General features: G+C 41.5%; 1 protein-coding gene across 1 annotated transcript in view; it reads left to right on the plus strand.

The window, feature by feature from the left end:
* RYBP (RING1 and YY1 binding protein) overlaps positions 1-24,371 on the plus strand; it is a 42,479-nt gene that overhangs the window by 12,495 nt on the left and 5,613 nt on the right. Inside the window, 2 exon segments of the mRNA XM_014946887.1 lie at positions 22,884-23,060; positions 23,177-23,275. Of these exon segments, the coding sequence (XP_014802373.1) occupies positions 22,884-23,060; positions 23,177-23,275 (276 nt within the window).

A 24,371-nucleotide genomic window follows, 5' to 3' on the forward strand; every position in this document is an offset into this window, starting at 1 on the left:
GTAACAATTCTCAGAGTCCTAAGCTGAGCATTTATCTTAGTAAAATTTAATGTGGTGTTAAGCAAGACATGCAAATGTGTTTTGACTTAAGCTTTTAGTTTGTGAATAGAAATGTTGCAAATCTCTCACCTTTCAAACGTTTGGTAATTATGCTAACTGGAGTCTTACAAGGAAGAGTCTCACAAGGAAAACAACATCCTATTGGAAGGAAGAAACTTTGATTAACACTTAAAATAGTTAATAACTATTTTTATATTTCATTAGATTTATGAAAAAACATGTCTTCAGTGGTTGTGAGCAGAGATGGCAAAAATCTGAGTAATATATCAACATTGTTTTAATTAAGAATACATTGGTATTCTCCTAAAAACTCACTTTTGACATCCAACTCTTAGGCTTAAAATGAATGTCAAACTTAGCTTTTTATACTCCAGGAAAATATGCTCTTTTTCTCAAAACATGCAGCAAAAGCAATCCTACGAAACTCAATTAGAATAATAGAGTACAGCCATTGCAAAATATCATTACAATAGTTAAGTAATTATCCCACTGCATGACTTAGCAAGAGGGATAAATAATGCATGTGGAATTGTGTTGGAGCTTGCAAGGAGGATTCATGCGGGTGGGAAGGGCCAGGGAAGAGCATGGCTCCGAGGAAGGGGGGGTTCTGCTGAGGCCAGTAGCTAATGATTGAAGCCTTTCAGTGCCTGGGATAACAAAGACACAACAGAGACCCGATTTTTCTGTTTTTCCTTTAAATTTAAAGATGGCCTTTGGGAAGAAATCTTCCTTGGCTGCGTTAGCACAGCTTGACTCCAGCTGCTTCTCGGAGCCGCCCGGCTGCTCCTGGATGAGTGGATGTTGGGCTTTGGGGCGCGAGCACAGCCAGCCTTTGGGGGGGCACCTCTTGGAATGGTGGAGCCAGCACCTGGTGGGATCCAGCTGTGCCATCAGAAAGGTGGAAAACCCCCAAGATGGCACCGAATCAAGGTACTGATTCTACTGACTCGCTGCCTCACCTGGCCCACCGCTCTTAACGTCTCTCTCTTTCCTCCACATTCTGTGTTTTACCCCTCTGTAGGTCTGGGCTGCTCCTCGTCTGCTGTTTGTTGGGCTGAGAGCTCCTTAGTGCACTAATGTAAGGCTTGGGGTCCTGTCGGCAGCATGTCCCAGCTCCTCACTGAGCTCTGGGTCTGGTCAGCAGGAATATTTGCTGTTTTTTTTTCAGTGGGTTTGATTTTTGGTGGGTTTGATTTCAAGGGTTTGATTTTTCTTCCTTTTGGCTAGAACAGAACACTCCGGATCTGTCAGTTGCTGTCAAGAGGATTGTACTTTGGATTAGGGAGCTACTGGAAGCAGTCTGAAACGTTGCAGTTAAAAGCATGAGAACAGCAGTGTAATTAATAGTTATATAATGTCATCAACAAGCTTAGGAAACTAGAATGTAACTTGGAAAGAAGTACAGCCCCATGCGATCCCGGCATCACCTAAGGACCACCAGCCTTTTAAAGGATGATGCTTTTTTTTCCAGGGACTGTTCTGCTCAGGGCAGGCTTGTTGTGTTGGCTCCATCATGAGACATGTAGAAGCACCTTTTTGCCCTTCCCCACCTTTTTCTCTGATGTCTGTAGCATCAGGACAGGGTCAAACCAAGAACCCTATTCACTTTAGGCTTGTTGGAGCTATTCTTTGCTTCTGTGATTCCAGAAATCTTCAATTGCTGTGCAATTATGGATGCTGCATGAAATATAACTCTATGGCTCATGAGAATAATATGCATTTTTGTTGTTGCATTTCTGAATAGAAATTTCAGGGAAATTATGCACTACCTTTCTGTTACATAGTACTAGTAAAATGTCAGCCCTTTACTGCACGTGCTTTTAGGGAAGCTGAAATGGTTATTGAGATTTCCAAAGTAGTTTCTGTTTTGTGACAAGCTGGAACCTGTCTGGAAAAGCTGTGTATTTCAGCAAGGCAGCAGATGAGGCTGTGCACCTGAGGCCTCCTGTCCCGTAGGTATTGAACTAAGGGGGTAATGCTTTAAGTTGTTTATGTTAACTTCTGTGAATATCTTAAGTATGCAGAAGTGGTGATCAAAATTCTGAGGTGTTGCTGTAGTTCTGGATGAGTTTGATAAAAAATTAGTGTAATTATTATTCCCTTGGCTTCTGTTGGCTTAAATCCTTATGCTTTCCTCCAACATTTAAAAGTATTTTTTTCTGTTAGTTGACGTGTAGATGTGGCACTTGGGGACATGGTTTAGTGGTGGACTTGGCAGTGTTAGGTTTATGGTCTTAAAGGTCTTTTCCAACCTAAATGATTCTATGAAAAAAGGGAATTATGCTGGTACAGAATCTGATATTTCTGTTTCTAAAACGGTACCTTATCAAACATGTTGGTAGGTGATTAATTGGAAAGTAATGCTCATGTCTAAAAAACGCAGCTGTATATTGCATTTATATAAACGCAATACTATTGCTAAGGAAACGTAAGGCTTCCTGCCCTCCAGTCCTGTATCTACAGTGCTTCCCCGAGTGTCAGTTTGCTCAATATTCACTGCCATTGACCTTGGATAATTAAGAAAAAAGTCTGCTGTTCAGAGGAGATAAATGAGGCTTATGTTTGGAAGGTGGCTGATTAGCTCAGCTGAAAGTGTGATTTTACGGCTGTAGTTTCTGGCAGGATGGATGCTGCCTTTGCAAAACTCAGTGTCCCTCTTCCCTTCTCCCTGGCACCCAATTGAAGTCGTTGGTGAAAATCTCCCAGGACTCCAAGATCTGCAACTTGCAACAGACCTCTTCAATGTTCACTGAAAATGAGTTTAAACTGGCATGGACTTCTTTTACTTACTCCATCACTTTCTCACTTTCAGCCTATTTCCAGTGCAAATACAAGGCTGCAGTTGTGCACCGGGTGGGGGTCCGAGGTTCCCAGCTGGAGCAGGGCTTGGTGCACATGGACTTTCCTCTCCCAGAAGAGGTTTGGTGTCCTTGTTGGCTGTTGAGAGCTGGAGCGTGTTGGGACCACCAGCAATGTGTGCTGGGGGCCAAGTGGAGATCGGAGAAATACCAGGGGAGAGGAAAGGCTGAATCATAAAAGCAACAAATATTGCAAAAGAGGCAAAAATGTCTCAAGCCTGTAAACGTTAAAATGTGAAGGTTGGGGACTGGTGGGCACTGGGGTCTATTTGTCACATCCCCTGCTCTTCTGTTTCCCTCTGTCTGCCACTTGGACTTCCTTTTTTGCTTCTGTGTTTGCTCTCCATGAGTTACTTGGACCATTTGTGACTTAAAGTACGTGCTTGTTTACAGCGCGAGGGCTGATTGTTTTTTAAACATGTCCGTGATGATCACTCCTGGGATTTTGGTGGGCTTTTTTCTTAGGGTAGGTTTTCCACTTGAGATATTCTACTGCTATATTTGTGCTGGCAAAGTATTCTGGGGTGAAGAAGGCTAGTAAAATTGCATTTTGGAGGGGTTTTTTGTGTTTTAGTTGGTTTTTTTTTTTTTTCTGGTCTAATTAAACCATCTTAGAACTAGTAGCTATCCACCAAAGCACAGCTTTACAAGTGTAACTGCATCCGTGCTGTTTTGTGTTAGGTGTTTTGTGGTTGTTTTTTTTCTTAGCTGGTGTCAAGCTCTTTACCTTCTTTAGAGACAGTACGGTGGTGGTAAATTGTGTATTTTTCCAAGCTGTCTTTTGATAACGACACAGTAGGGCACCGTTCCTGATGGGATCTTTGGGTGCTGATGCGATGTCCATAATTATCAGGAGGATGTGGGATGGCGTGTGATTTTTACAGAGTCTTTGCTTTTGAAGCCAAATCTGCAGCCTTGAAAATCTTCGGGACTTTGTAATCTTCCCCCCTACAAGGTTATTATTTATTTGGGAAATTGCATAATACTTGTTATGCAAGCAGCTTTTTCAGCCACTGTGTAAAATATATTATAGAAAAAACGTGTAATTTTTTTTTTAAATTCGGGCAGCAAGTGGCACAAAAAAATGCCACAACTGAGATGTTTTAATGGAGGGAGGTTTCAATGAGGGTTGTATTCTGTTTATAACAGAGGTGAGGCGGAACTGAATGCACCTCCAACAATGTTCACACCTGTTTCCAGAAAGAAATTCAATTCCCACCATGTATCCTATTCTGAGAAATGGTGATTGAGCAGACAGACACTGTTGTGGATAAAATCAACATGGGTCTATTAAATTGAAATACATTTTTCCTGGAATATTTCTAGTAAACAACATCTTAGGTGAAATCTATCCGTACCTTACTTTACAACATCTCATTTAAGGATTTACTGCTCTACACTAAGTTTCTAGGTCCCATTTCACGTGTCTCTGCATGTCCTGAAATAACTCATTTTGTAGACATCTCTCCTTTTTCTCTGCAAGCTGGTGCATGGTCTTGGTTTTGAGTTTTCCTGAGAATCTGGTTTTTAAGAAAGCAGGAGTTGATACAGCGGAGTGTTGCTGGCGTGGCAGGAGGACACTGGAGCCCTTGTCCCCTTTCAGGTTCGGGCTCCACCTGAGCTGCTTCCCAGTGTTTTACAGGTTTTACATTCAGGTTTTAGCCGAGTGCCTTGAATATATCTGTTGAGTTGAGAAAGGGTTGTTTCATGTAGTGTGTCTGAGTAGAAGAGCTGTTCACTTGAACAAAGGCGACTTAAAATGAAGCTGTTAATTGTCCCAGCCGGTGACTTTTCCCTGTGTGTTGCTGCCAACTGAGAGTGCTTTAAACTCGCATCCGAGGTATGAGAAGACCCCTACCTCTTATCTGCGCCTCCCTGAGTAAGGAAAGCAGTCATTCAGTTATTCTCCATAATTAATGTACTTCAGCGGGTAGGCAGGTGTTAGTTATTCACATTGTCTTTCACTCTCTCTTGCTTTTCCAGGAGTGTTTGCCGTCGCCTCAGACCTGTATCGTGGGGAGGCTGCCCCTGAGAGTTGTGACAGGGAGGGGAAGTCAGATGAGTACCAAAGTCAGTCCAGCTGATGTAAAAATATCTTATCCAGATCGAAAGAATTTGAGAAACGCTGTCATTGCAATAATGTATGAAGTATTCTTGTCCAGTAATACTTGTCCAGTTTTGTGTGGTTGCCCTGAAAGCAGGCTTCCAAGTCTGAGGGTCAGTTTTCTTAACTACATGGGGTTGGTGTAGGCAAAGCTTGTATCTTCCTATAGAAATTGTTGAACTTAAACAGCAGATCATCACAACCCGACTGCTGCTTTCTGTGAAATAGAGTTACAGGCATTGCAGCATCCAAAAGGTTTACTCATCACTGAGCACTTGTAACTCAGGCAAGTTGTTTGTGTGCCTGTGGAGGGTGTGTGCACATAGGATTAAAATAGTTTAACTGCACCGAGAACTTTGCCGGTCCGTAAAATTCTGAAAAAAACCCAAAACCCTTAGGCTTTGTGTCAGGTGAGTGATTTTCTCATGTGAATGGACCAGAGGGGAATAAGTCACCTGAAGTTCTTGCTGATATATAAAAAAAAGAAGAAATATGAAAGAGGATTTTCTATAAAAAAAAAAAAAAGAAGAAATATGAAAGAGGATTTTGTTGCTGGAACCTGTCTTATAAAAGCGGTGGATGAGTGTGCCTGTGAAGCTGCTGTGGTGGTTTTATTTGTTTTTGAAGCAGTGAAGAAATAACTTGTGAAAGGCCTGGGGCCTGGGTCCTGGTTTTGCAGTGGGCACTGTTAACTTGTGAAAGGCCTGGGTCCTGGTTTTGCAGTGGGCACTGTGCGTGGGCATGCTTTGTCTGCTGCTCATTAACAGGCTGGCTTCATTAGACTTGATGATTCAAGGTTATTTTTATAAGTTTATTATCAGGTGTTCTATGTCACTACAGGTCAGTCATTGAAATGGTAGCCTTTAAGAGATGACGTCTGTTTAAATTAAAAATCCACTTATCTGAGAAACACCTTTTCTTGGTGACTTCTTTTATCAAATAACAGGAGTCTGTCTGTTTTGGTAAAATTTTATTTTAGCTGTTACTGTGAAGACCTGTGCCCAAGAGGACTGGGGGGCTGTTGTTGAGTGCAGTGACAGAAGAGTTGAAGGTGTACCCACACGGACGGTGAGTGCGGACGTGAGCACAGAACAATTCCTGATGATGCTGAAGACAGAGCAGCACAGAATCTGTACGTCCTCCTGCCGGTGTGATTCCCATCTCTGTCTCCTCACTGCTCGTTTTGCCCCATGTGACAATTACTCCTTTGTTTTGCTGCATAAAACACAGCCATGAGTGTGGACTACAGTCTGCGGGGAGCGTCGGGTGTGCTCAGCCAGCCGCTGTGGTCACTGTGGGGCTTTGAAGCCTTCTCCTGGTGTCAGATGTGTTAGATCCCAGCACTGTTACTGTTAGCCACATTACAGTAGCACAGTGTTTTATATACATTGCAGTCACCTTCCTTTTTTTGCCGGCTTAGGTGTACGTGAGGTGAGGAGAACTGGGTTTACACCTGAATGGTAGCACGTCGTTCCCAAAGGAAACAGAGCAAAACTTGTGCTCTGTCAAAACACTGACTTTCTGTGGAAATCCCTGTAGAAGAGCTCTGCCATTGGTGTCAAAGTGAGCATAGTTGTTTGCAAAGGATGTTTGGTGTCCAGGTTTCTGCTACAAACGTGTGTTTGAAAGGTTCATGTTATTCTTCTTCAGCCCTGACTGATGAGTCAGTCCGTTACTCTTCTTCAGCCCTGACTGATGAGTCAGTCCTTCACCTGCATAAGGCAAAAGCTGTTCACTTGAAGTTGGTGGAATTGGTGTCACTGTGGTTAAACTTTCATGTGGGATAGATGTCCTGAAACACCACTGAAGTGCGTTTGTCCATAAGCAGAGAATCGGACACCTCTAAAGAATTTGGTGATACAGCATCTCTGGGAAATGTCTGCAGCCCCCAGAGAAAGAGCAGAGACTTCTCTTCCAAATTGTGGTGCTGGTTTTTTAACAGTTGTGTAAGTAGCACGTAAGCTACATCGAGCTTAGGCTGTGTAACATGTTGGCTTTTCCCTCTTTGCCTTCACTACCTTCTTTCAGCTTAATACAACACTTGGGGGGGGAAAAAGATGGATTTTTATTTTTTTTTTTTTTTTTTTTCAACCAAGCTCTGCAGTGATTTGCTACCTGTTCCTTTAGAAAAGACTTGAAACTTCTTCTGAGTTCCAAAGGTCATAACTACCTGTGTTTCAGAGCACAGCGTGGAGCAGCTGTCAGGGGCAAGGACTGCTTGTTGGTTTTGGATGAAGCCTCTTGCCCTGCGCTGCCCTGGCTGCCACTGGCAGAGGAAAGAAGCTGAATAAACAGGGAAACTGTGAAATAAACAGAAACAAAACCAAACCTAGCCCCTGCCTCGGGGTGTGGGCTTGGGTCTGTGGAGCAGCTGTTTCAAAATTAGACTTTCTTTTGTTAAATGGAGGCACGTAAAAGCTTTTCTGTTTGTGTTTTTGTGCCATAATGATAATTTCCATGCGTTTTCCCCTGTTACTTGATTGATTTTGGTTTCTTCTGAGGAAGAAAAATGAGCTGTTGTGTTATTGCAGCATTAAGGTGGTTGCTTCAACCTTTCCTGCCTTGCCTACCCCCAAGATTTCTAGCAGAAGTGACCATTTTCAGGCAGTGAACTTAAACCTATGTGTTATTCTAAGCTGTCGCTCAATCTTTAAAGGTGTTAAATAGACTTTGGGGGTTCCAGGTTAGGCTGAAAATACTTGTGCCGGGGTTTCAGTGCTCACAACCTTCCTTATTGCTGTTCACCACGAGCACCAGAGCTGCTGCTGGGGTTGGTGGCTGTGCCCAGGGCTGGCGAGGGGGAATCAGTGGGTTTGAAAAACCAGTGGCAGGAGTGGGCAGTGACCTCAGAGATTAGGAGAAGAGATGATGGTGAGCAAACATTTTCTGTTGGTTTTTTTTTTTTTTCCTCTGGCTGATTTGTACGTGTACAATTGCTCATCCAGTCGTGCTACCCCAAACCCTTTTGCTCTTGTCACTCCCCAGTTGTGGTGCAGAGCGAGGGTACGAGCTCCTTAGGAAGTGGTTGCTCAACTTGGTCCACGCTGTTTTCCGCAATGCGTTTGAGTAAAAACAAGGTTCTGTTTTTAGCTTGCTTTAACTTGGAAATTCTGGTGATAAGCAATTAGCTGCACAAATCCAGGAAGAAATTAAGAGGAGGAAGCAACATAACCTAGTAGAATCTCACTGAGTCATTTTTTGTAAATCTCCAGAAGCGAGTAATTTCTCTAATCGAGGACGTGTGTATCACCAGTGTGGTGTAGTCCTGGGGCTCAGAAAAACTGCATTTATTTTCTTCTGCTGTAGTCATTCTCAAGCAAGCAAGTCGCTGTTTGTCAGAGTTCCTGTAGTTAAATGGAAACCAACCGAACCAAGGGGTGTCTTGGTAAATACACCCGAGACTGAGGTGCCTGGGTATTGGGATGCTGAGAGCTGGATGATATGCTTGAATCAGAACCAAATCCAGTGTAGTTGGACTGTTTAGTAGTGCTTTTCAAGACTTTTTCATCAGTTGTCACTGTGTTTGCTATTATAAATAGTATGCGTTTATTAGCAGAAAAAAAGGTTTCTAATATATCATCTAAAAATCCCTGTATTTAGTTATGTAGCTGGTAGTCTTTATCTTTCTCTCCTCAGATATTTCACAAAAAAATCTGTAATCTGACCTCAGATATAAAGTAGGAAATCTTGGTGTGTGTGGAGAGTGTGTGGTGTCTGAGGAGGCTGTAGAGGATGTGCCATGTGCTGTGCTGGAGCTTTCTGTTGTATTTTGTTGTACAGAGGAAGTGAAACTTTGGCTGTATTTTGCGTATTCTTTTCTTCCATTTCCAAGTAAGATCTCTGCCAGCTTCTGTATTTCATTCATCTACAAACCAGTTTCACTTTCACTACACTTTTTAGTTAGGCATGATGAGAAATTTGCATTTATTTGGTATTTACACGTTGTGTGGTATTTTCTTTTGTATACTCGTCCTGTAAGAATTTACAGTGGGATTTACAGGGCTGATGTATTTCCTCACACTTCAAAATATCTCAGTATATCTTTTATGCAGAAAATTGCCCTTCTTTCTGCCCTGACTAAATGCCGGGCATAGATAACAGCAACCTTTTAAACTGGTGAGTGACAACTGACTGGGTCGCGGCTCATTTTTTGAGGCTGTATCTGTGAATTTTCACTGTCGTTATTTAGGTAACAGAAGGTGGGTTACGTGGGAAAAAATAATTAGTCAAATCCAGAATCTTTGGGCGCAGATTTTGAGTCATTGCAAGGTGACAATGAAGCGAGGACAGATGTTTTGTACGGGAAAGCCCTGCGTTGGCTCCCCAGCCTTCGGTTAAGGGATCGTGCTGAATGCGGTTGCTCGTACCTCGTATATTTGCCTCTTGGAAAGCGAGTGGTGGCAAACACCCAGCCACTCACTTCTGTATCTCTTTTCTCCACCAGCCCTGGAAAGTGTAGTAGTAGCTGGAAGCTTTGGGAGCTGTCAGCCGTTGCTATGTGGACGCCGTTGGGTCCCGCTCCGTCCTGAGACTCTCCAGATGACACAGTGCATTAGGCTGACAGAGCCACACGTGTTGCGGGCCAGGCAGGCTGCCAAGCGCTCAGCCAGCGGGGAGAAAAAGGCATTAGGAATCCCAATAATCCCCACATCAGTCTCCCCGGGCTCGGCTTGGTCAGTGGAGACTGAGCGAGCGAGCTGTGGAGAGATTGTGGGTATTAAGTGGGATGGGTAATGAAAGGCTGCGCCGGCGCTGATGTGAGGCTCTTTAAATGGAAAATGACTTGAAATGATGGTGCCAGGGTGGTTGGAGTGATTTGCAGCTGGCACAGGTTCACAGTGTAACTGGTAGTTTTCAGCGAGACTAACCACTTCTTAGGATGGAGCACCAGAATTGTTTCAAATTATTAAAAAAAAAAAAAAGAACTTTGAACTGGATTTCCTTACTTTCCCCCCCTTGGGGCTTGTACCAAAGTGATGGCAATTCAGATTTTGTTTGTGCATGTGTGTCTACCTGTATGCAGATAGATGCAAGCCTTGTGAGTGTATGCAAAACTGCAAAATAGCAGGATGATAACAGTGGTAGTGCAGTCCAGAATACAATAAAGTGAGCATTTTAGGTTAAAGATTACCTTATGTGAGAACTTTATTTAAAAATGACAGTTTTGTCTGGACAAGCAATTACTGTTATCTGCAGATCAGAAGCTGGCTTGCAGAGGACTCGGAAATGTTTCTGTTGTTTTAATTAATTATTCCAGGCTTTTTGTTCCGTAGGATCGTGCTCTCTGCTTGTTTTGTTTATAAATGTAGTTGAGTTTCCCTGTCCTGCAATGTCCCGGGCACATGTAGGTACCTCACGCTGCTTCTCCCAAGTAGGGAACCAACAGTTTACTAAGCAGGTTTCTTCTAAAGCTTTCTAGTTAAGGGGAGGAAGAGCTTTGAATTGAGTATTGTAATATTGTTTCCTGGCAAATTTTGAAACCATCTGGGGCAGTTCCTCATGCCCAGGAGTAACAATTCTGAAAGCAAAAGTTTCTGTGCTCTTGGGCTGCCTTGTTCCCACGGTGCTGGAGCAGCAGTTACTGATGGCAGCCCAGAGCCTGACTTCTCCTCCAGCTTCCCCGAGCAGCAGTGCCCACCCATATGGGATTGCTGCACGTTGTGCCACCTGGACACCCCAAAATGTCACTTGTACGTCTGTGTTCAGTTATCAGATTGTGTTCAGAGGACACAACGGGGGGGCAAAAAAGCTCCTCTGAGCAAGCAGTGACCTTTTGAAATTGTATACCTGCCTGCCTCATCATCCTTCAGATGTCTTGTATTTCTTCTCGTGCTTAGGAAAGCAAACTGATTTATTGAACAGTAAGATTTCTTCTTAAACTGTTGTCAGTGACTTTCACCACAGATAGTGCTGGGGCAGAGAAGCTGTGGCTGCCCCATCCCTGGAGGGGTTCAAGGCCAGGCTGGATGGGGCTTGGAGCAACCTGGTCTGGTGGGAGGTGTCCCTGCCCAGGGCAGGGGGGTGAAACTTGATGATCTTTAAGGTCCCTTCCAACTTTGACCATTCTATGATTCTGTGAAGGAGCAGGTTGGGTACCACTTACGGGTACCAGTGGGTACCAGCACCCCGTGCTGCTGCTGTGTTGGCTTCCCTGGCAGCGGCAGAGCAGTGTCCTGATGTGTTTCTCAAATGGCAGAGCTGGAGCTTTGTCGACAATGCTGCATTCCTGGTTGTTCAAGGACTCTTGAAACGTTGCTTTCATATGAAAGGAAATCCTAGCATTGATGTTTCCTTTAATAAAAAGGAAATTTAGCTTGCTGGAAAAACTCAGTTTCTCTCATTTAGGTAAAACCTGCAGTGCCTGGTGTAGCTGAATTAAAATTACTGCCTTGCTCAATTGGCTCCTTTTTTCTTTTTTTTTATGGCATCCCTAGAGAGTTAGGGCCTATTGAGACTATTCAGCATCTGTTGTAGAAATGGTAGTTTCTCATTTTGCTTCTATGTGAACTTAGCCTGGCTGGTAAATGATAGAGAAGTCTTTTTTGCTAAGTGTACAGTGTTCTGGTGTCACCAAGCCCAGTGAAACTTTACTCTGATAAAGCAGCCCATCCCTGCAGAAGAGTTACTCAGTTGAAATTTCGTAGTTGTTTTTAAGCAAAGCTGTCCTGCCTCCCTATCCACGGGTTAGGTCTTGGGGTTATCTGCATTTCTCAAAGGGTAAGTGTTATGCAAATTTAAGCATTATGCTTAAGTGGCTGGAAACGTTTATGTAGTCGGTAGGCTGTTTCAGCCCTGTCTGTACCGATCTTAGGACAGTATTTGAAAGGGTGACAGTGATTGCAAAAAAAAAATTTAAAAAATCTGCATTTCTCTGCACAGATGAGATTTTAAAACTTGGACTCATAAGTTTTAAAATTCCAGTCTCCAAGTTTCTATAAATCCACCTTGTTTCAAAGGTGATTTTACTTCCATTTGCTAATAAAAGTTACGGATGTTGGAAATGTGTTGTCGAAACACAAATTCTGGATGGCTGACATCGCCGTGCAGCTTCAGAACCTCAAAATCTCATTCAGCTCTGGCTGTACAACAGGTGGTGTTTTAGACCCATTATTTAAATGCTGATTTTTTGCAGATAGATAAGACCATAAAGATTTCTCTTGAAAAAAATAATAATAAAATTGACAGGCCTCTTCAGGAATGGTGGTGTGTATGTGACACTACATTATTAGCTGTTGTATATCAGTACATACTCAAATTTGGAGATGCTGGAGCATGTTAAAAGAGAGAATGCTCTTAACTCCTCATCCTGTAAGAGGAAAGTACAGGTTTTTCCATATGCTTAACCACTAGCACACTTTTAGAGAAAGGTGCTTTTGGAAATATACTTTACTTTTTAGATCTAGTGCAAACTTTTGGGGAGGGGTTCAACTTCAGAATTTAACTGATGTCTCTTTTTCAGTCGAGAGCTCATTTTCTCAGCATCTCTCCTTTTTCTTGCTTGTTTCCCAAGTTTGGTGTCTCTCCTGCTGTGATTTTGAAGCGTGAAACCTGAGTATCTCAAAACCTAAAGGCAGAAGCTCCTGGATGGGACATGTCAGGCTGGATTAAAGGATGGTGTATATGTGACAATTTCCATTACTACCTCAGATTTCAGTGTCTGAAATGGAAATACATATATTTTAGCAGCAGTAGAAAAGCACTTTTATAACACCAAGTCTGGTATTCCTAGTTTTTAGCTTCAGTTTGATTTGCTAAAACTATTATTTTCCTCAGATTTTAATTATCTTAATTTATAATAACAATAACCATGAACTTTAGGAAATCTCCATATTAAATTTACATCAGACTCATACCCTCACGGTGCCAACTGCACCTTGGTACTCAACAGGAAGTTTTGATGGTTATACATAGCTTAATAAACAGTCAAATAGGAAGAAGTATTTAAGTAATTGGTTTTGTTGTAAATCTGAGTATTTTATTATACACATCTTGGTTGCTGGCAGCTTTATGAACTGTTTCCAAATTTTTGCTAGTGAGAGCAGCTTATTTTTGACAAGCAAGTAACACGGCTTTAGTTTTATCACCATTCTGGTGGTAGTAGGCAAGTAAATTTTGTGCTGAGATCAGTGAATTTTCCATAGCAATTTTGTAAGTCCTTATAAATTAAGGAACATTTAGTATTTTGCAGAAAGGTGTGTCTCCGTAGATGAAAACACCAGAACCAGCTGCATGACAAACTTTACTGTTTCGGTGTAGAACCATCTTCAGTGATGATTAACCTGAAGCTCTGAGTGGATCAGCCAATGGGTCAATATCACGATGAGGGCAGTTGTAGTTCTTAGAAATGAAGCTTGTGCAACACTTACAAGAGATGACTGAAATTATTGGTGATCAAAGAAATTTGCATACCTAAGAAAAATGATTTTGTAATCTCAAGGCCATCTTTTCAAGTTCAGGCTTGGCGTGATCTTTACATTTACGGCTGCATCTCATTTCCTAAACGCTTGGTTGTGGATTTTGTATATATATTAGCACAATTTTTCTACTGCTCTAGAACTTATTCCCTGCAAATGCAATAGAGGAATAGGAGGGAATGCTTTTTTCCCCGAATACTTAGCCATGGACTTAACTCCTACTGGTAGTAAGCAAATGCTTAGACAAAGCAGAAAGGGGAGTTGTAAAATCGTCCTTGTTCAACTGGAATTTAGGGTGATGTTGCAACTGGGAATTGATGATATTTTAATCTATTTCATATTGCAATTTTTTTTTAAGAGGAAAGATGCATTGTGCTCTTTTTCATAATTTCTGATTATTATTTTTTTTTAATGGGCCATTAAAAAAAATCTTAGTAGAAAGTTATTTGTTATGTAAAATAGTGGAGCAAGTAAGCATCTGAAAAACTGTTGTTCTGGCTTTGTGTGTTTGTCTTAGACCTTATATATCGTCACGGATGAGAAGTAGCTTTATAATATCTGCAAGCATAATGAAGCTGAACTGTCCAAATGAGCACAAGACCAAATGTGCTTAAAATGTGGTAAATTTTGGTGTGCTGCTGATTCTTTACTCATTTTACATTTATTTGCAAGTGCGTTGAACTCTTTCCCATTCTGGTCTTTAAAGGATATTCCTATTGGAAGTAATTCCAGCAGATGGGTGCAGGTGCACCTTAAGTGGTGTACACAGTTCTTCAGTGCTGCTTTGCTATTGTGTATATATATAAATATATGTATATATATATATATATGCTCCACAAGTGCCCATGGCCTCCACCTGTAGCTCCAGGGCTGGAGCCGGGAGCAGTTGCCGATGTCGGAGCGGGTCTGTGCCAGGGGTTGGGACTAGGCAGAGAAGGCAACTGCAGGGTGAGCATCTGCTGGAGAGCCTCGGGGCTTTCACTGGTGCTCATTAGCTGCTGCAGATTAGATGTGAAATTAGCTCCTGTTGCAGCTCAGATGGGTGCTACAGATGAGGGGATGGGCGGGGTTGCCAGCGCTGTCTGGGCTTCCAGGCAGGCTATTACTCTAAAAGTAGAAACAGAGCAGTAATTCTTCCAAAACTTCAGCATGAGTTTTGTTTTCTCTCCTGCAGATGTAGTAACTTAAATTTTACACTGTTAGCGGTTAAGTTAAACATCAAGCTCTCTTCCAGTAACTGATACTCAGCATTGGTGTTCGCCATCACCACTATTTTCCTTCCACGCTCTGGTATCAAAGAAGCCTGAAGAACGACGTGTGTTTAGCTCTTCCTTTTGCCATCTTGTGATTTCAAATTAAAGAGCTGCAAAAGGGGAGATTTGTTGGTTTTGAGAAGTGCTGTTTCACAGGAGACCTTGTACGGATGGCTCTTTGTTCTCCAGTGTACAGGAGCTTTTGTTGGCTACTATCTTACACTACTTAGTGTCATGAACCCTCCACAGAGCCATATCAGAATAAACATGTAGTCCAAAATGTGCACAACACAATGTTAGACATCATGCCCCATTCCTGGAGGGGTTCAAGGCCAGGCTGGATGGGGCTTTGTGCAACCTGGTCTGGTGGGAGGTGTCCCTGTCCAGGGCAGGGGGTTGGAACTGGATGATCTTCAAGGTCCCTTCCAACTCTAACCATTCTATGATTCTGTGATTTTTTTTTATTTTTTTTAAATTATTTTTATAAAGGTGTGTGGTAGAGAAGCACAAAGACAGTAAGGTAAGGTGGAGCCTGTGAGACTGGGTGGAGAAAACCCAGGTTTATGGTCACTGGCTCAGTACTTTTTAACCAGAAAGCCCAGCCTGTGATTTATCATTTTTCCTTTGGGGCCAGGGAAGAGCTTTTGTGCAAGTTCTGTATACTTGCAAAAATGCCAACACTGGTGCTTCTCCACTGAAAATTTTCCAACAAATCCCCAAATTGCCCCATTCTCTGGCTTAGGGCTCTTTTCTTGCAGGAAGCCCACCAGGTCCTAAGTCTGGCTGTGCAAGGAGCACCATATAAGATTAATTTGGGTTGAGATTAATGGTCCCGTTTTGTTTTCACATTTGGATTTGTGGTAGTGCCTATTGTGACCAATTACAAGAAATGTTATTTGCCATTTTCAGTTCTGTACTGAAGTTTTGAGAACTTATGTGAGTACTTGCAGATTGTGCGTGGCAAAATTCTGGTCAAACTGCTTCTAAAAGCATCTTGCAGCCCTGACTTTAGACTGTTTTGTAAAGGGATTATATGAAATAATATATTTTAAAAAAGAACTGTAAAAGTATTAAAGAAGCTATTACATTATGCTATTGAGCAGTCGTAGTGAAATAGTTTCATAGACCAGTTCTGGAACTCACTTAGTACTGGATTTGTGATTGTTAGGATATTTTCACTAAAAAAAAAATCAGAAATGTGAGCTGCAGAGTCGGTGCAGTGACATCTCTTGAAATAAAAGGCTTTGATTTATATGCTTTAATTTTTAGATATGCCCAAATAATTAAAAACTGCAATGCTGAGGCCCCTGTAACAAGTAAGAATTGAGTATTCTTTTTATAGGTATCATTCAGAGGCTCAGCTCTCCTACAGTGGTACAGAGGCTGTGACTAGTGACGCCTGTCCTGTTGTGTAAAGGGGAGGTGGCAGCTTGCATTTCTTTTAAAAACTTTCCCATTCTGAATTTGATTTAAAAAAGAAAAAAAAAAGGAAAAGGGAGGAAAAGTTGAAGGCAGGCAGGTTTTGACTCTAAAAGGCAGGGGAGCTGGTAGCTTTGTGAGATCACTAAACATTAAATATTGGAAATAATTTTTAAATATTATGGGAGGATGTACAAACTGTGAGAAATGACCTGAAGTCTGAAAAACTTCTAGTCGACAAAGATAAATTTTAGATACTCTTCTTCTAAAGTCTGAACAGCTCAAGGTTTGTTTCCATGTCCAGGAAAAGTTACCATGAAGCTGAGGCTCCTTTATCTCTGTGTTTCTTGTTCTGGGCTCTTCCAAGGAGGTGAGAGATGTCAGGCTTGGGTGGTCAAGGAGGACGTTGGACAGCTTGTTGGAGGCTTTCTGGAGGTGGCCATACACTTTTAAATGTTCTTAGTTTATTGGCTTTGGGGTTATGTGAAGCTGTTGTTTTCTTTCATGTTTTTTTCCCAGATGTTCAGACCTAACTCTCAGTCTTTCAGACATGTTGCTGTGTCCTTCTGCATAAGGTTTGAGCAAAATCTGTCCTGTTCTTCAGCTGAAAGATAACCCTGTCTTGCTGGCACTGCTGTGAAAAAACAACACCTGCAGCCCAGAAATGGATGTTCCTTAGATTAACTTCTTTGTTTTTCAACATCTATCTTCTAAATAAAAACACAGCATTAGCACATCGGTGTTTAAGGAAAACTGCTCTTTCAACAAAATGTTGCTCAATCTTTGTTTATTTCTTGCTGATTGTCCTTCTAAGTTGTTTTCTAAGGTTTTTATTGTTGCCTTGTGTTTATGTATTACATGAAGAACTTCTCAGATAAGTGTGTACAGCCTCCGTGCTGCTTTGCAGATGGACAACTTGTCCATTTATCTTCTTTCTTGTTGCTAAAACAGTGTGGTCATCATAAACGAGCTGGAAAATACGCATGCAAGAATGAGTGTTCGCACCATCAAGTTTATGGCTTAATTTCTCCAAAGCTTTGGTTTTTCTGGATGTCAGATTTTTTTAAGGTGATGTTAACTTTTTTTTTTAATGTATTCATGGGTTAGTTTCTAACCTTGCTTTACAGAATCACTCAGGAGTACGCTTATTGTACCACACTTCTGGTGTTTTTTAAACACGCAAGTAAATACGTTTACTCTTGGATTTTTGCTTTTCTTTGAGCAAAGATATATTCACGTGTGACTAGGATTATTAAAATAATCATGTACTTCACACTGCACAGCCTATGAAACAGATTTTCTCAAAGAAGCGGTGAGCGGCGCAGAGGTCTGCGCTATCGCCTCTCGCATCAAAGCCAGAACAGCATGAAATTATCCAAATCCTCAGGACTTCACGTTACATGAGGCTTTCGACTCTGAAATCCCACTTGATGCCACTTTCATTCTTCTGATAACATAGTTGTAGGAAAGTAAGAGCAATTGTAATTAGATCCACGTTTCTGGGGATTGCTGGAGTCACTCAAGGTCTCTGGGTGTTGCTGGGGGTATAAAGCCTCTGCTCCGCCGTGTCTGCAGGAGGCGGGTGGCTCACCTTTTCTCAAGGCAGCGGGGCCAAAGAAATCCCAAACAGACACAGAAATTAGGGTCACGTGAAAAATATGGTGAAACTTATCCTCCTATATCCCTGTTGAGATCTGGGTCTGAGTAAGTGCCACGGGTTGGATGTACAGTGTGATTTGTGCTGCTCTACTCCTAAGCCCGGCTGCGGGGGTTAGGAGCGGAGCAGTGGGATTCGTGGGCATCGGTGCTTTGGATTTGGTCCTGAGACAGGATTTAATGGGAAGCTTTGAGATACAGAAGAAAATGCAGGTGGTGAAGCACTGCAGGATACTTGTCAGAACCTTTAAAGTACATATTTTTTACGTTTTCAAGAGCACAGTAACATAAGCAGTGAGTCCTTCGTGAAAGGTCTTGCTTTTATTCCACTTCCCATGAACCAAACATCTCGGTGTCACTTAACGTGACAATCTTGGGGTGTAATATTTGGAGTCACAAGGTTTCTGTGCATGTTGTTATTAAATGACACACAAATGGGCACTTTTACAATAGTGGATAGTAAAGACTGGGTGGTAAACACTCGGAATAGACAAACAAATTTCAGCTGGTTAATGTGTCTGTATGTCCTTGCTGCAAAGATCCGGAATTGTGGCGCAAATATCTGCTCCTGTAACTCAAACTAAAGTTTATTTAATGTGAAACAATTTATTTGACCAATCATAACTTAGAAAGCACAGTTTGATTTAGTTTAATTGCTCTGATTTTTAGAGGGAGAAGACAATCCTCATTGAAAAAAGAAAAAGGATAATGTTTGGGTTTTTTGTAACATAAATGTTGGATCTTCATGGTTGAGTCTTTACTCAAGCTGTCACTTAAATTAGGGGAAAATTGTCCAAGCAAAGCATAACTTATCTTAATGGTTAGATAGAAGGAAACATGTATTTCAGATGGTTGTACTGAAAAATCATTCTTAGAAAGTTTATTGTTGGCATTATCTGCAGGTATGTGTTAATTGCTCTGTACTGGCTTCTCTGTTTTTGAAAGCACTCACCTGATGCTGGGTGCTGAGTAAGTGATGGTGGCCACCAAGGTGTAATAGCACATTTCAGTCTGTTGGGACAAGGGTGGAGGGAATCAAGCAGAGTCTCCTGTAGCAGACATTTGGCACTGCTGATGGTCAGAGGGGACCGAGCACAGATCAGGGAATAGAGATTAAAAACATACATCTTCTTCCTCTCGTCAGGAAGAGCTGGTGGCCTGTGAGAAGCAGCGGGATGTCTACTTAGGAATTCAGGAACCAAACGTAATACTAAGTATTGCATCGCTTTAAATAATTTTTTTGTGATTGTGTGTAATGTTGATACTTCAAACCTTGTAGAAAATGACAATATAGTTTTTCTTTTAGTGCAAGTGCTGGTTAGAAAGCTTGGGAGAGGCTTGATTTTTGTCACTTGGATGTGTTCTTTGTATGAACGGTTTAATGTTACAGAAAGTAAGCTGATGAGGGGTAAAAAATGACTAATGCTTGCGTCTGTGTCTGTTTATTCTTACAAAAAATTCAGAAGTGCTTTCAGCTTTCTGTTCAAGTGATAGTTTAATACAATAGTGGTGTATTTGGGTGTATTTTTGCATTCTGATTGGAGACAAAAAAAAAAAGGCCAGCTGGGATAAAATTAGGGGCAAGGGAATCTGAGACACATTGTAGTGTTCAAAAATGGAAAAAGAAAAAAAGGGATCTTACTGTTGTAATGACTCTGAATTCTGCAGTAGAAGCCAGAGCACATAAAAAATCATTGTAGCCCAAGTGGGAATGAGGCTTCTTTCTCTCCACTGGTAGATTTTTTTTTTTTCTTCCTTGTTCGGATTATGAAAGGGAAGATGATTAGTATCCACTGCAAAGTATTATTGAATTTACTTTTTTCCCTATTTCTAGAAGGCAGTGCAAGCTTACCTGCTGCCACAGCTGGAGAAGAAATCTCAGCACTCATGTGGAGGGTGGCTGCTTTGGCAAACGTGATGGGGATGTGGCATGTGTGGCTGGGGAGGCAGGAGCGGTGTCCGGAGAGATGGTCTGTGCGAGGGGTGATGGACTAGAGCAGTGGCAGCCCTTGAAGTGTGTTTTTTTTGGTAGGCAGGGAAACTTGGAGCAAGTTTTGGATATTGCAGCTGCTTTACTCGATTGTGGTTACTATGGTTATAGTTTGCTGTGGTTAAAAATGCGCTGCTCTACTTGCTTTGCTTGGCTTTTCTGTAAAGGGCTTGTAACCAGTGTATCCTGGCTGTAGTGACAGTGTGGGCAGTATTTGAAAGGTTTTATTACTCCTATTATTATTATTAATTTTAATATGCCAGTTGCTTTACTTACCTGTTTTTTAACCTTCTTAAGCTTGCTGCTATTGTGAGCGAAACAGCCAAATTAGGAATTGGAAGGCTGTTGGGTTATTTGCATTAGTTATAATAAATATGTTTTAGTAGTACAGCAGATCTTGAAATGTGCTTGGTGTTGGCCAAAGTCTCGGCAGCTTATGTTCCCTCCCGTGGGGCGGCAGGAGAACCCCCACCAGCTGGTCCCTCTCTTCACTTTCAGTTTGGGGTTTGCCCTCACCAGCAAGACTTTGTAGCCTGTCAGAAGGAATATGCTAATATGGGTTTGGAGAAGTTGTGCTGGTTATGTCAGTGCCCAGCCAAAAAATGATAAAATGAAGTGTGCCATCATAGGCACAAGTAAGGAGTTTGAGAGCACAGAGTGAAGTGTCTCCGCAGGCACACTTTTAAGGCTGGTCTTTTTGGGATTCCAGCCTTCCCTAGGGAAATGCAATGTGGCTTATATGTGGGTTTGTTTGGGTTTTTTTTAATTTTATTTTAGTTGAAGTTTCCATTTTAAAATTTGTATCTTCAGTAAAGCAGTGCAGCACTCCTGCAACAGGAACAGCAGCTCAGTAGCTGTGGAGGTTGGACATAAGGCTCAGAAATAACAGCACCAGCAGACACCTCAGTTGTGCACAGCAGAAAAACCATAAAGGTGCTCTTGGATTCTTGAATTGGGATTTCCCGTGAATGGCTGGGGTTTCTGACTTAGCTGCTTGTGTAAACAGCAAATAACTGTAAGTCTGGGCAGAAGTGGCAGCTTCAAGCAGTGAGGTTAATCATGTATAATCCTGTAGGGAGATGATATCTGCCCTCTCTTTGAAGATTTCATGACACTTTATCTCTTTTCTTTTTTCCCTTTTTTTTTTTTTTTTTTTCCCTTTTTTTTTTTTTTTTTTTCCCTTTTTTTTTTTTTTTTTTTCCCTTTTTTTTTTTTTTTTTTTCCCTTTTTTTTTTTTCTTTGAGTAGGCGGTTAGCAGGTTGCTTGACACAGGCTAATGTTGTCAGCTTTTAGTGCGGTTGCATCACTGTGAAAAATCTTTTCTGTGTAACCAGAACACTTTTTCTTACGTGTTTATTTTCAGTCACACAGACAGAAATCGCTGTATATGGGGTTTTAAATGTGAGGATGCTAAATACCTTCACCGTTCTGTGGAACAGCTAACTGCTTGATCTGATCTGCAAAACCTTTCAGCATCATAGTTGTGATAGCTGAAGATCAGATCATCTTTGTTCACCCAGAAGTGATGCAGATCGTGGCATCACGTGAGTTACAGTTTCTGTGTTGGGTGAAAAATCAAAATGCCTGTGGTGTTGAGATGGGTCAGGGGTGTGATTACAACCTGTTGTATAGTCTTTATAATAAGCTGTGGTAGTGAAATGAAATATTTGGGTATATCTGTCTTCAGTAAGAGCATCTTGGTACTATTAAGCAGAAAACCAGTGCCAAGAGATACTTAGATACTTGGATTTTCCTCTGACAGGGAGTAGAACTTCTCTGGGTGTTCCATTATCTGTATGTATCATCTCAAACAGAGAGCAGAGGTTATATGTGAGTAATCAGTGTTTTGTATGTTTATTTTTTTAAAACACATGAAACCACTAAGTAGCTTCTTCAGAAAGTCTCTCGATGTTTGTAGTAAAATCTGGGTGCAGGTACAGAGCTCTGCAGCAGAAGCCCTTGGGTTCCTGTGTTCCAGTTGTAGACTTAATAATACCTGTGTACTACTAACATTGACAATCTGTTCTAGTCCAGTCTAGGCAGAAAATCTGAATCGTATTTATGACCAATATAAGGGCTAAAGACAAGCATGAGCAACTGTTGCAATTAGTATTCGGCTCATAATGGAACACTAATGGAGTTGATAACCTGGTTGTCTTCTCCCCTCCTCCCCCCCCAAGCTGTGTGGACATGGGGAGCATAGATCTTTCTGGCATGTTGAAGAGCTGGAATCGATCACGAATAGTCAGAGTGTTCAGAGCATAAACTGCTTTTTGATACGGCAGAGCAGGAGGGAGAGGTTTCCAGTTGTTAAGCTGAGAGGAGATGAGAGTTTGGATGAGGAAGGTACAAATTGCTTTGAGGTTATCTGCGCATCAGTAACCAAGGTATGGGTTACATATGAAGCTTTTTTTTTTTCCTGTATAAATCATAATTTGAAATGAAATTAGTCTCTGAAAGACAGTTTTCTTGTGTATTTTGTCTGAGCACCATGGAGGACTGGAGAGCATTGTGTGAAGACGGTGTGTCGGAGCCTGGCACGGCCCTTCCCCAGGGAAGCCTGAATGCCCACTTGTCTTCTGGGCTCCTGCCAGGGAGCTTTGGTCCCAGCCCCGGGACAAAGTCATCTCAGTTACCTTCTCTTGTTCTTTGTTATTTGTGTGAGGTTTGCTGCTTCAGGGAACCAGAAGCTTATTTGAAAAATTAAATTGAAAGATACGAGGGAGACCGATGTTTATCAGGAAACTTACTCTTATCACTATGTTCCTTCTCTTAAAGTGTAGCCACAGTGAGACTTGGCTGCTTAAAAGCTGCTTTTTCACTATTGTCCCCCCAAAACTGGCTGTGATCTCATGATATGGATGGAAGAAAGGGAGCATTATACTTAAGAATGTTAGATGAGGCTAAAAACTGATGATATAGCAGTTTGGAGTATTTCTTAATTTTAAAATTTCTATCTTGTTTGGTAGCAGCAGTAGTATTTCACATTAAATAAGGACATCTATTTGGTTTCTTTATAAACAGAGTATTCTTCCCCGGTTGCTGAAATAAATCTTTATACTGCTTTTGGAAAAGTCATTTTTACTGTGTAATATTGACTATAGATCTCTCTTTTTATTGTGATTATAGAAAACCTAGAATAAACTCTCAGTTGGTGGCACAGCAAGTTGCCCAGCAATATGCAACCCCACCACCGCCTAAGAAGGAGAAGAAGGAGAAAGTGGAAAAACAAGACAAAGAAAAACCTGACAAAGAGAAGGAAATTAGTCCAAGTGTTACAAAGAAGAACACTAACAAGAAGACTAAGTAAGTTTGAAGGATGCGCTATTAAACGTGGAGTGATTTCGGTAGCGCTGTGCATTGATTAATTGTGTGGTTAATCTAAAATTATACTCTTTCTCTCTTCCCTCCAATTCTTACAGACCAAAGTCAGATATTGTGAAAGACCCTCCCAGCGAAGCGAACAGTATACAGTCTGGGAATACTACAACAAAGACCAGCGACTCAAATCACACTTCAAGGTAACTTTATACTAAAGTTAAGCTCTCGGTATCTGAGAACTCTGTGTTAAATGGCAGACATTGTTCTTTTGATGGACAGAGGGTACTGTGTGACCCACAGGGCTGCCAGCATTAGTGTGGCCAGATCAGCAGTGGGCAGGAGCCTTCTCCGTGTCCAAGCACTCAAGACACTCTGCTGATGAGGACAGATTCAGACATTGGAAATACTTGGTCTGTTGTCCACTCATTTTTCATTTCTCTGCTAAAATAGTCGTCAAGTGGGCAGTAATGCTTTTGCCTTTAAAACACAGGGAGGGAAAAACATTAACCAGCAATCCTAGTGGTCTTTATCAAATTCTTATCATCACTCAATAGCACTAACAAAGGTTACTTTTTTACTTTCTTATCTGTAATTCAGTCACTGTAATTGTCAAGATAATTTTCCAAGTTTACAGGATGTAAGACTGCATGAACAGATTTGCTAGACTCTTGCTATCAACAAAAACCATGAATGGTTGGTTTCATATTTGTCTAAGTTTCAAACGAGTAGCTCGCTATGGAGAGAGGTTTATTCCTGGTCCTGCCTATACTGGTACTCCACGCTGGTTTTCTTTTAAGTGGTGTCTTGTGCTTTATTTCTTAAATGAAAAATTCAGCATCAAAGAACAGGTTTTTATATTACTGAACTTAGCTACTAGAGGCAGAATTCAACTGGGTGCTTTGCCTATGTGGGCTGTAGAGGAATTGCATCTCTTTTTAAAATGTGCTGTAGTAAGTATGTTATAGTGAAGCCAGATGAACTGGAACAATATTAGTTACCTGCAAACAGTTGTAAAGCACAAGGGAAATACAGTTCACACTGCTGTTGGTGTTAAGGTTGGCAAGACGTGACTCTGCAGAAAACTGTTGTCTTGAAAGTTTTTAAATAATAGCATGAAGATGTTTACTAAGGGTGAATATCCTGCACCCAGTAACTCACTTGAATGTAGTGGGGGCAGTGTGGGATTTGCTGTGCGAGAGACCGAGCTGTTTGCAGGGACTGCTGTTAACGCTTCCTCAGCCCCCCAAAGATCAAATTGTCCATTTCTGATTTGATTAAAGGAATAGAGCTTTATTG

This window comes from Calidris pugnax, unplaced genomic scaffold, assembly GCF_001431845.1.
Source record: "Calidris pugnax isolate Ruff unplaced genomic scaffold, ASM143184v1 scaffold81, whole genome shotgun sequence".
Taxonomy (NCBI): Eukaryota; Metazoa; Chordata; class Aves; order Charadriiformes; family Scolopacidae; genus Calidris; species Calidris pugnax.